The sequence below is a fragment of the Lithobates pipiens genome, unplaced genomic scaffold, assembly GCF_037356315.1.
Source record: "Lithobates pipiens isolate NorthernLeopardFrog02 unplaced genomic scaffold, aLitPip1_a1.2 Scaffold_8, whole genome shotgun sequence".
In the NCBI taxonomy this organism is placed as follows: Eukaryota; Metazoa; Chordata; class Amphibia; order Anura; family Ranidae; genus Lithobates; species Lithobates pipiens.
In genome coordinates this window covers 258,699,320-258,712,443 of record NW_027507903.1, presented here as the reverse complement: position 1 = coordinate 258,712,443, position 13,124 = coordinate 258,699,320, and the positions used below count along the sequence as shown (strand labels likewise).

The 13,124-nt window shown below is 46.2% G+C and overlaps 1 protein-coding gene across 2 annotated transcripts in view; it reads right to left on the bottom strand.

Annotated features, from left to right (window-relative positions):
- POC1B (POC1 centriolar protein B) overlaps positions 1-13,124 on the bottom strand; it is a 178,488-nt gene that overhangs the window by 130,744 nt on the left and 34,620 nt on the right. For both annotated transcript variants that reach the window (XM_077471074.1, XM_077471075.1), the window contains exons 7-8: positions 10,969-11,102; positions 2,536-2,604 (exon numbers count right to left, since the gene is read on the bottom strand). In XM_077471074.1, the coding sequence (XP_077327200.1) occupies positions 2,536-2,604; positions 10,969-11,102 (203 nt within the window). The remainder of the gene's footprint in view (positions 1-2,535; positions 2,605-10,968; positions 11,103-13,124) is intronic.

Genomic DNA, 13,124 nt, shown 5'->3' with positions numbered 1-13,124 from the left:
TAGGCCAATTTGGCTGTGCCTTCAATTCTATTACCACATACACTGCAAGTTCATCTGTAGTGGAGTGCATACAGCAGCAGATTCTCTGTCTCGTTTGAACTACCCGCTATTTTCTGACAGTTCCCAGACTCAGACACCTGTGTCACACTGTCCCTGCTTTTCTTGCTGCTAACAATGGACTAGATTTCCACTGGGCTGACGCAGCAGTTTTGATCAACAAGTCACTGTCAGTTAACGCCAGGAAGGCTTATGACACGGCCTGAAATACCTTCAAGGCTTTTCAGTCTAGGTATCCTAGGTGCGATTGCCCCAACATTCTACAGCTACTTGCTTTCTGCCACTCACAGCTCAAGCTATCCTACAGCACTATCAAGAAATATCTGGCAGGTGTCCGGCATTGTTGCATTGCAGGACCCTAATAGGCAGTCCATTTTTGCAGCGCATCCCATCTAGGCCATTTTCAAGGAGATTCAGAAGAGTAATCCCCCTACCCACATTAGCAGACTCTCCATTACAGGGCATATTTTCCTGAGCATGTCCGTTTTACTCTCCAGGTCTCCTTTCGGGCTGCTACCCAACTTGGTCCTCAAGGCATCCATGTATCTGGCTTTCTATGGTTTCTTCAGGCCAGGTGAGTTCACTCATACGGGGACGAGATCCCGCATACTCTTGATCTACCAGTTAGTTGGGTACACCAATCATTTCCGGTTGCATCTGGACACTTGCAAGATGCAGCAGACATGAGTCAGTACTGACATAAGATTTTTTGAGATCAGCAATATCTGGCACCCGGTCACAATTTTAGATTAGCTCATGGTGATCAATGCAGATAAACCCATGGATAGTCCCCACCTTTCCCTAGCACGCTCCTCTCCACGGCACAGTTCATGAAACATTGCGGCACCCTGCTATCAAACTTAGGTTGATTCCCAAAATGTTATTCCAGCCATTCTTTCAGGGTAAGGGCGGCTTCCACTGTTTCTCGCCAAGGGGTCCCTGTTCTCGTAATTAAGAAGTTAGGTAGGTGAAATTCTGAATGTTTCTCCATATATATCCCGGTTCCACGTGTGGAGATGTCACAGGCATTCATGTATTTGGCTGATTTATGCTGCAGATGGTGACTTTCAATAAATCTGTTTTGCTAGCTCATCCTGCGGTCTTTATTTGTGCCCCCTTTAGGCATACTGACGTGACTACGGCACACCCCAGGTCACTTCCTGTTTTCCCTTCATACCTTTCCTAAATACGGTCTGCTAGAGACTCTGAGTACACATGTAAACTGCAGTTGCATCACACATGTCACACAAGAGAAAAAAAATACTTTAGAGTGGAACTAGTTAAAGAGGAAGTAAACCCTGATGAGTTTACTTCCTCTTTGATTCCCTGCAAAGGTAAAGCATAATGGACTACTATGCATCGCATAGCCGCTAAGCAGCGATGATGTTACTCCCACGCATGCGCACGGGAGCCGCCACTCGCTGCTGTCTATGGCACATGCGCAGTAGACAGTGGTGCCTGTCTTTCGGCAAATATCAAATAAATATTTCTTGGACCTACAGGTAAGCCTTAATCTAGGCTTACCTGTAGGTCAAAGTTGGTTGTAAGGGTTTACAACCACTTTAAACTGAATGGGTTGTTTAGCAAGGTAAGGGTTCACATATACTTTAAAATACATTTCAAATATTCTACCAACATTCTAGAGGCAGTAAAAAAAGAAAATGGTTAGTAATAGGAAATTAAATGGACCAAAATGCATTTTGGCACAATCTAGAATGCATTTCTGTTACTATCCTTAAAACATTGCTTTAATAAGTTGATGATGGATGAAGAAAGCTTAGGATGAAAACATTGCTGTTGGCTCTCTCAATGTCACTTTTTTTACGTCAACAAAATAAAAATTTAAATTTACTAATGTTCACAGTTAACTCACTGCCGCCATAGTGGAGACCAGCAAAAATCAAAGCTTGGCAGTTGCACATCACAGCTCCCAGACCTTGCTTGGTCTTACAGCCAGTCATCAATATGAAAACCTTGATGTGCTCAGAAAATAAAAAAAGTGCTTTCTCCTAAGGAACATTAGGAGCAAGCGCTTTTATGTAAAAAATACGGCAAGGTTTTTGTATTGATGACTGACTGCTTGTCCCTCTTGAACTGATAAAGCCTTTGAGCAGATGAGTAGCATGAACAGATTTGTTTTGGACATTCACAGGGTTACATTTTCTAAATCACTGAGGTTAGACTGAAGCAGTTGGCATAGCAAATTTTCAAGACTCCTATAAAAAAAAAAATATATATATAGAATGATTTACTGTCACTAAAAACAAACCCACCATAGTGAGTAAGGTCCTGCTAGTTTCTAAACATTAGCCGTCTCTGATTTGACCAGCAGTTAAACATGGAGGTCACAACCTCCGATACTGTACTTCAACATGCTTCTTGTGCAACACATGGCCATAGGAATAAAGATACAGTGCTGAAATTTTCACTTTTGTTTGTGCGGTTTTACTATGGTAGTTTGTATATAGCGTAACACACCTGTGCATCCGTCCCTCCAGAGGCAAACTTTTCTCCCCCTCTAGAGAAAGCCACTGACAAAACAGGGCCCTGCAAGACAAACAACCTATTATGAGATGTTACAAATAAGCATTCTTATCTTAGTATGTTTAGACCTGTAAGTAGTACCATTTTTAGAATTGGAAAGCTATGTTTGTATACAAAAAGGTTAGGCTACATACACACAGGTAGCTTGGAAGGCAATGAATCCTGGCATTTTTGCAGACTTCTTGCATTCGGGGGACACAGTCCTAAACAAGAGTACCACCCAAGAGCATCCAGCGCTGGCTTATTTTAGTTTGTCAGATTTTGGCAGGTTGCTGGCAGCAGGGTCTATGAATGAAACATGACCTATGAATGGAGGATAGGAGTATGATTAATAGCTGCCCCCCCCCCCCTTTTTCCCCATTCATAGATCATGTGTGTCGTAGAAGTTGTAGTGCCGGCTTCTATGAATGAAGCAGGTAGGCAGAAAGACGGCATAGTAAGGCTCTTTTGGTGAGAGCCTGTGACAGCCCATTAGTAGTTTTAACTCCCATCATACTGGAATATTACAGCGGCAGGGGTGGGGTGAGGGACAGAACAGAGGAAGATTTTCAGTAACAGAATAGGAATCAGCTCAAGGGACACATCCTACTGAGTGTGAGTTATGTCCTTTGTGCTGCTTTTTGCTGCACTTAGGCTTTACATTCTAGACCCATGCTGTCCACTGGACCTAAAAATGCCCAAGTGTGTTGCTTAGCTATTTTTCTGGTGTTATTCATAGCTTTGATATGTGAATAGTTAGGTTTTTAAGAACATATGCTGTTTAAGAAGTTAAGCCTGCCCTATAAAACGGCTTGGGGGTCCGCCCAAAACCCTTACCAGACCCTTATCCGAGCACGCAGCCTGGCGCCCTGCGGCCCCCCCACCCCAAAGCACCTTGTCCCCATGTTGATGAGGACAAGGGCCTCTTCCTGACAACCCTGGCCATTGGTTGTCGGGGTCTGCGGGCGGTGGGCTTATCGGAATCCGGGAGCCCCCTTTAATAAGGGGACTCCCAGATCCCGGCCCCCCACCCTATGTGAATGAGTAAGGGGTACATCGTGCCCCTACCCATTCACCTGGGGGGGGGTGTAAAAAAAAAAAAAAAAAAACACACACAGGTTAATGTAATTTATTAATCAGCTCCGGGGGTCTTCTTCTGACTTCTGCTCGGCCTCTTCTCCCGCTCTCCGGCATCATCTCCCGGGCTCCTCCGCTATCTTTTTGAAGATCTTTTACTAGCTGAGGAGCCTGGTCTCCTCTGTCCTTCTTCCCTCTCCTTTTGATGTTGACACGACATGCTCTGCCACTGTAATGGCTTGTGCGATGACTTATATAGGTATGGGGCATGGTCACAGGGTGATGTCACACTGTGACCCCGTCCCTTATGACGTCACAGTCCCAGCATGCCCCGGGACTTGACTTCATAAGGGGCGGGGTCACCGTGTGAGACATCGCCCGGTGACCACGCCCCATACTTATATAAGCCTACACGCACGTCACACACCGCATTTCAGCAGGAGAGAGCATTATGTCAACATCGGAAGAAGAAAGAAGAGAGAAGAGGGAAGAAGGAAGGAGGAGACCGGGCTCCTCCGCTAGTAAAAGACCTGCAAGAAGATAGCGGAGGAGCCTGGGAGAAGATGCCGGAGAGCGGGAGACCACGCCCGGAGAGAGTGAGAGAAGAGGCCGGACACCGGGAGAAGAGGCTGAACAGAGGAGAAGAAGTCGGAAGACCCCCGGAGCTGATTAATAAATTACTTTAAAAACCTGTGTTTTTTTATTGACACTTTTTTCCCCAGGTGAATGGGTAGGGGTACCCCTTACTCATTAACATAGGGTGGGGGCCGGGATCTGGGGCTCCCTTATTAAAAAGGGAGCTCCCAGATTCCGATAAGCCCCCCCGCCCACAGACCCCGACAACCAACGGCCAGGGTTGTCGGGAAGAGGCCCTTGTCCTCATCAACATGGGGGGGGTGGGTGCTTTGGGGTGGGGGGCTGCAGGGCGCCCCCCTTCCCCAAAGCACCCACCACCCCATGTTGAGGGCACGCGGCCTGGTATGGTTCAGGAGGGGGGGGGCGCGCTCGCTCATCCCCACTCCCTTTCCTGACCGGCCAAGCTGCGTGCTCGGATAAGGGTTTGGTATGGATTTTGGGGCGTAGGGGGGTTCCCCTAAAATCCATACCAGACCTAAGGGCCTGGTATGCTCCTGGAGGGGGAACCCATACCGTTTTTTTATTTAAAATTTGGCGTGGAGTTCCCCCTCGAGAGCGGATTATTCTGTAAGAGAGGCGACATTGTCGCTTCAATATAGATGGAGATCAGACTAGGAGGCGACTTGCATTGAAATCAATGGGTACAAGTCGCCTAGAATTCGGATTGAAGTAGTACAGGAACCTTTTCTGAAGTCGGAGCGACTTCAGTAGTGTGCATTATGACAGCTCTCATTCACTTACATTGATTTTTACATGTAGCAAGACTTGAGGCGACTTGAAGTCGGATCCAAAGTTGCCCCTGTGTGAACGGAGTCTAAGAAGCAAGGAGCCATGAGGAGATTCCATCAATAGAATGCCCCAGTTAAGTAACTGTTTAGTATACTTTTTGCATACATATTGTACATGTTTATTTGCTAGAAAGGATAATTGGCTTGTGCAGGTTGTAGGCATATTATGTTTCCTGCAGTTGTAAGTGCAGCCTGTTCTGTTTAATAAAGCAAATATTAAATACACTACAGAGGTCTAAGCTTCCTTGGCTTATACCACAAAAAACTCAAGCTAAAACACCAAGTTAAAGTTACATCCCACAGTAAAACCCTGCCAAGTTATACATCAGATCCTAAACTGCCCACTTATGTTTTTGCACTTGATTGATAAAAGCTAGGAGATGGGGCTTGATGGAACTACAAAGTGGAACTGTATTCCAGAACATTGGTCCATTATCCAGGTTTGAGGTTCAGTCAGGTTAATTTTAAAAGACACAAAAGCAATGCCACTGCAGAGAACATGACATAAATCATTTAACAAATGGGCCATAGCAGATAACCTTAAAAAAAAAGAAGAAGCAGCTACACCTTCTAAACAGGCTTGTTTATTTGATTATGTAACTGCCTCAATAATACAAGAGACGTATTAATTGCCACATCACCAGGTGGGGGGAAAAAAGAAAAGGAATCTGATGCAGCCACCACATTTAAGGATTGGTAAGCAGCAATATAATAGTATTTGAAATACAGCTTGCCTGTAAAATGATTTTCTTGGAGTACATCACAGGACACAGAGCAGCCATAGTAATTACTATGTGGGTTATACACCACCTATAGATGAATGGACACTGGCACACCCAAAAGACAGGAAGTCCCCCTCTATAACCCCTCCCATACAGGAAGTACCTCAGATTTGTAGCAAAGCAATTTATATCCCAGCAAGAGGGGAGGGACCTCTGTGTCCCATGATGTACTCCAAGAAAAGGATTTTACAGATAAGCTGTATTAAAAATCCTATTTTCCTTATCGTACATCAGGGGACACAGAGAAACCATTGTAATTACTACGTAGGATGTCCCAAAGCAATGCCCTTGAGGGGAGGGAGAAATATCAAAGCAGGTAGCCAGACACGAGGACCTATACTGCTGCCTGCAGTACACTGTACCCAAAAGCAGCATCCTCCTGCCGCCGTACATCCATTTAGTAAATGTATGTACTGACGACCAAGTCGCGGCATTGCAAACCTGAGCGCCAGAGGCCTGGTGACACACTGTCCATGAAGCACTTACTCCCCTGGTAGAGTACGCTCTAATTTGAAAAAGGTAGAACCCTTCTTTTCAATCCATAAGCCTGAATTATAACATGACAAACCCACTGGGAAATAGTCGATTTTGAAGCTGCCTGCCCTTTTCTGGGCCCACCTGGCAGCACAAACAAAGCATCAGTCTTCCTTTTCTGAGTCGTCAACCTTAGATAGATCCTGACAGCTCTCACCACATCGAGAGAATACAACAATTTTTCTTCCGCAGAGCGAGGTTTTTGGAAAATTGAAGACAGGGAGACATCTTGGTTCAGGTGAAAACTGGACACTACCTTGGGCAAAAGGTTTGGGTGAGTGTATGGCTCTTTACAGGAAAAAGCTGCCAATTCTGACACTCTCTTTGCCGAAGTTACTGCAACCAAGAAAACCAACTTCCTTTTCAAAAGGATCAAGGGAATATGGCGCAAAAGCTCAAAAGGGTTGTCTTTGCAAGAACGATAAAACTAGATTCAAATCCCATGCGCACAATGGCCGCCTAACTGGCGGAGTTATACGAGTTACCCCTTGTATAAAAGGCCCGAATCAAAGAATGTGAAGCAAGCAGTCTTTGAAAAAATACTGCCATGGCCAAGATCTGACCCTTGATGATGCTCAAGGCTAGCTTCATCTCTACTCCCAATTGCAGGAAGTCAAGAATTCTCCCTATAACATATTTGAGGATGCCATCTTTTGGCTTTACATCAGGAAACATAGGACCTCCAGATTCTATAATAAATGGCCCTAGATGCCGGTTTCCTTGCATTAATCAATCAGGGTAGTTACCACTGAGCCAGAGAGCCCCCAATCCTATAAATTTGGGCTTCAATGGCCAAACTCTTAAATTTAGCGATTCTAAGGCATGATGGAACACCGGTCCTTGCAAAAGCAAGTCTGGACAAAAAAAAAGAAAAAAAAAAAAAAAGCAAGTCTGGACGGAATGGTCTCCACGGATTCCTTACTGTCAACCTTATGATCTCTGAATACTTCTGGGTTATGCCGGGGCTACCAATATCACTGGCTTCCCTTCCTCCTGCAGAAAAGCCGTGGTAGGAGCTGAACTCGGGGGGGGATGCATAAATCAGCGAGAACTGATCCCAAGGGGTCACTAGCACATCTGTCCCAAATGCGAGCGCATCCCTTGTCCTTGACACAAAGCTGTCCAACTTCTTGTTGAACCTGGACGCCAATAGATCTATGTCTGGGTACCCCAACCTTCGGCATATGGGGCCAAAATCTTTGTGAACACCCGGGGGGGGGGGGGGGGCAGTGGCTAACCCGAAGGGCAAGGCCACAAACTGAAAATGCTGCTGTTCCACCTCGAATCACAGAAATTTCTCGTGAGCGGGGTAGATTGGCACATGTAGATATGCATCTTTGATGTCTATTGATGCTAGAAAGTCTCCTCCTCTCAGGACGCGACTGACCAGATTGACTCCATGCGAAAAGAGCAGATGGTAAGGAATTGATTTAGATCTTTGAGATCTCGAATGGGTCCGATATCTCCATTCGGTTTTGGCATCAATTGATTAAAACCCCATACCCTGCTCCTCAGTTGGAATTTCAAGAATCACACCTTGTGATGTCAACCGGTCCAGTGCCTGGAACAAAGACTTTTTTAAACGGGTCTCTGGGGACATTCGATCTTAGAAACTGAATTGGTGGAAGCTCCCGAAACTCTAGCTTGTATCCTAGAGATACTGTAGAGGTGACCCATCTGTCCTGGATCTCTTCCCGCCAAGCTCCTGAAAACTGCAGAAGCCTTCCCCCCACTCAAGCGAGTGGGGGCGCCCCTTCATAAGGAGGCCGTAGGACTCTGCTTTGTATGCTTCTGCCCCCAGGGCTTCTTCTGGCCTTGTGCTTGACCATGGGGCTTACCTCTTGAACCCGACGGCGGAGGCCGTCAAATCTGCCTGGAGCCTGCAGCACTTGGTGTTGGAGAAGAACATTTTAATAAAGGACGGTTACTCCTTTTAAAATCGGTAAAAGGGCACCCTTACCACCTGAAATTTATTGGATATACTTATCCAAGTCATCTCCAAACAACCGTTCTCCATGAAAAGGAAAACTTGCATAGCAACTCAGCTGACCAATGCTTCAACCAGAAAATTCTGCGCACATGCACAGATAAGAGGGCAAAGCGTGACACCTCCACCGCAAACATAAGGTCCTTGGCAGCTCCGCTAACTCGCGGGCTGCTTCCCCTTGAGTAGGGGCACTTAAGGACTTGCTTGAGCTGGTCTTTTAAGGATTGATAAACCCGTATCGCTGCTACTGCAGGCTGCACAGCTAACCCATCTATATAAAAAGAGGCTTTAAGTAAAGATTCCCACTTGTCGGCTGGATCTGGCCATTGGATCTGAAAACCTGGACATAGTCTACTGGACAAGTTAGACTCCTATTTACAGATGAAATAGCAGCATCCACTGCTGGCAAACTCCACTTTTTAGTGAATTTTTCCTCCACTGGATCAAGAAGAGAAAATATCCCAAGAGGGAGAAAATGCCTATCTGGGTGATCCCAGTCTGCATAAACTAGTTGCTCCAGCAGTGGGTGTAAAGGGAAAGCATATGAGCCCTGTGAAGGCCTTGAAAGAACCCGAAGAAAAGGGGGCCTCAGCCACCCCTGCTGGGGGCAATTCATATGCCAAATGGACCAACTCCATAAGGGATTAGACCAGTATTTTTCGGATTGCGAGGCTGAGAAGGGCTCCTCTGAGATTGAGCCCTCAGAAGAGGAGTCATTTGCCTGCCCCTCTTCCCGGTCACCCAATGGCACCTCAATGTCATTTGACAATTCCTGTTTTTTCCCCAGACTTGGAGACAGACGTGATCATGTTGGCTATTTTTCCCTCCAACCCAGATAATGCTGAAGCCAAATCGTCCTTGGTGGCGTATGCAGAGGCTGAAATGTTGGATGTAGCCACTATGCTCGATAGCCTCAATGGTTCAGACTGGCCAGTTGCACCTGGCCTTTCAGGGGAGGATAGTACTGTAGAAGCATGACTAGGATCCTCAGACCCCGACAACGGTGCTCTTGCGCTCCTCCCTGCTAAATTCCCCCCACCTTTCTTTTGGGAAGACATAGTCCTAAGCACTGTACTCACAATATGCATCCACTAGTTAGCTGTAGTCCAGAAAAAAAATGCCGCTATTACTGCTCAGCCTAAGGGCCTATAGACATGCATTTACATGCCTGTATTCACACCTATACAGCGCTTACATGCCCCAGTATACTCTGTGTCCCTCCGTCAGCCACCAGACTCACAGAGTCACAAACTTTATGGCCTGCACCATGCTACGTGCACACTCGCTCCCACGTGCATGCTTGACACGCCTAAGCCATGCCCCCTGCGTCCTGCAGCAGCCTTTTCCAGCTAACCTTCGCTTGTGGACGAGGCGGTCCTGTATTATCAGGCTAGTTCAGGGGGCTGTGTATTGTGGGGAGATGCCGGCCGTCCCACTCCCCTCGTTGGAACCAATCTTTGGGGGGAGGGCTGCAGGCGGGTGGTCCCAGGGAACTGGCAAACCAGGACGAGGGGTAATGCTGTCTCCAAAGGAGCGCTGCACACAGAAAACAAGCAGGTATGTTACAATACACCCTCTAGTGGTGAAAAACAGGCAAGGCATTCGCTACTCAGAAAAAATACTTTGAAGTGAACCAAATGTGTTCCTTTCCCAGGTTTTTTTCTTATTTTTTTTTCTTTTTAACTTACCCTTCCCGCCGTAGGGTTTCCTGGAAAAACAAAAACAAAGCCAAATCCAATCTTCACCCATCACTGAGGGCCAGGTCTTTGAACGGACCTTCAAGGACCGGGTCCCTACATATTGGGATCCACACCCTTGGACCTGTGCAGCACCCTGCCAGGACAACGCTTTGGATTAGACATGTATCCAAGGGCCTGTATCCCAGGGTCCAGCCCACAAAAGAGGCGCGTTATATTTCTTCTTCCATGAGGCCCGGGTACCACCATTTTGGCCTTTCTTGCCATTTTGAATGGATCCGACTGCATAGCCCCTTCATCCTGGCCATTTTCTTCAAGAACTTCAATCCACCGTGACCATCACCTTAAAACACTGGCACAAAACTGAGGTATTCCTGTGTGGGAGGGGTTATATAGAGGGGGACTTCCTGTCTTTAGGTGTGCCAGTGTCCATTCACCTATAGGTGGCGCATAACCCACATAGTAATTACTATGGCTGCTCTGTGTCCTGTGATGTACGATAAAGAAAATATATTTTTGGATTTGCGCCTACTATCAATTGACTTTCTTGATCTGTGAACTGTCTGTGCTGTGAAGGTATATTTTTAATGTAAAGCTGTACTATTATTATTTATTACTATTATTCAGGATTTATATAGCGCCAACAGTTTGCGCAGAGCTTTACAATATGAGGGAAGACAGTACACTTACAATACAAATCAATACGGGAGGGATCAGAGGGCCCTGCTCGTTAGAGCTTACAATCTAGAAGGGAGGGTCAAGTTGAAAAAAAGGTAATAACTATGGGGGATGAGCTGAAGGAGAAAATGAAAATACAGTTGTTAGGAGTAGTTTCTGCTTACTAAAAAGTAAAAACCTTTCTTGCTGTAACTATGAGAAACAATTACCTGGTGCCCATGAAGCGTGTACAGGAGTCTTCCTTCCAGAAGATCAAGCACCTTCACAGTGCCATCATTAGATGCAGAAAGTAAGTAGTTACCAGACGGGTGAAATGACAAACTGTTGACACCTGCGCTGTGAACTAGAACATGAACAGAAACAGGTTATTATTATATTGATAGTATTTTTGCCCATTGGCAATATCCTTCCTCAACTCTCCTGCTAAAGCACCCAGGGTCTGAAACTTGTCAGTCTGTTTGCACTATGCAAGGCAATAGAGGCTTAAAGTGGAACTAAACTCGCTCAATCAACATCAACTATTTTTAATTCTCATGCTGTTAGCATTCGTAAAATAGATAGGAATGCATATTTTTTTTGTGGTTTTACACTTTATTTTTACATTTCTTCAGCCGCTTCTTGGTTTCTGGCCTAGGCCAAAAGGATGTAGCTGCTGTCGCCATTAGCCCAGAAACTAGCTGAAGAAATGTGAAAAATTTCGTGCTGGATCAAGCCCAACTACTCCAGCATGTCAGAACCAAGGCCGATTTCTGAAAGTACTGCACTCAGCTAAGCCTCTCCAGCATTTGTAACTATCTGCTGGACATTTGACACTGGTGTGTAGGTAGGCATCTTTGATATGACGCAATCGCTAACCAGGATGACCGGACTTTTTTCTTTAGGAACTTATTGAGACCAGCGAGGTCCAGAATAGGCTGACTGGCTCAGTTTGGCTTGGGAACCATGAACAGGATGGAACAAAAAGGTATGAGACTTTTCCTTTCCAAGCACAGGTGCAATGATGCCTTGGGACTAACCTTGATCGCATAAAGTGTGGAGGGGTGGAACGCAGGATACCATGGTGTGCAGCTTGTAGCCTCTGCACACCATGCTGTAGATCCAGTCGTCTGGGACTTCCTGGGTTTTAATATGTTTTTTTCAAAGACCCTCGTTTTTGGTGCCCATTCTTGGGGCCCTCCCTCTCCTCCTTGGTGCTCAGAAAATGTTGCCATTTTCCATGTGACCTCTTTGGATTAGACACCTTGATGTAGGTAAATATTTTTTTAAATATTCCTTGTAAGGCAGGGCATCTTATTTGGATGGCCACTTTTTAGTGACCACACCAGACCATATTGTGTGTGCTTTGTAATAACACCTATGTACTATGTCTATGTCTTTCTTTTGTTTTTGTTTTTTCTTCGAGTCTTCAAAAGAAAACCTTCTCCTGAAGAAGCACATCTGCAAAACACGTTGAGATACTGGCACTCCTCCACAATGCTTGACATTATTTCACTTTTTTGCTTTAGATGTTTGACATGAATACATTAAATATGAACAATTTAACCTTTATATTAGCCATAGAAATATGATTTTTATATAAGGCTGTGATCGAGCAAACACTATAAGAGGTTCCGTTTGTTTAGTTAGGTGTGTTTTCATACCATTGAAGTTTTTAACCACTTGCCGACTGCCGCACGACGATATACGTCGGCAGAATGGCACGGGCAGGCATATGGGCGTATATATAAGTCCCTGCCTTCCCGCGGGTGGGGGGCCCGATCGGGCCCCCCCCCCGGTGCCTGCGGCGGTCGGCATTCGTTCGGGAGCGATCCGGGATGAGGGGGCGGCCATTCATTCATGGCCACCCCCTCGCGATCGCTCCCGACGAATAGAAATGCTCCGTGACATCACTTCCTCTCCTCACAGGAGAGGAAGTGATGTAATCTCTCCTCCGTGTCGGTATTTTTCGTTCCGGCACCGAGGAGAGAGGATCGGTGAGTTGCACCAACACACCACACGTACAGTAGAACATGCCAGGCACACTCACACACCCCCCTTTACCCCCCGATCACCCCCCCCCCCCAATTACCCCTGCCCCCCCCCCAGTCACAGTGACACCAATTGCATTTTTTTTTTTTTTGCATTGGTGTCATTTGTGACTGTAATAACTGTTAGGGCAGTTAGGGTTAGCCCCCTTTAGTTCTAAGGTACCCCCCTAACCCCCCCAATAAAGGTTTAACCCCGTGATCACCCCCCGTCGCCAGTGTCACTAAGGCTGGGTTCACATTGCAGCGGTTTGAGAACGGATGTGATTCGCACCGCACTGCAGTGCAAATCACATCCGATCTCTGTGCGATTCGAGTTCAGCCATACAGATAGTATGGCT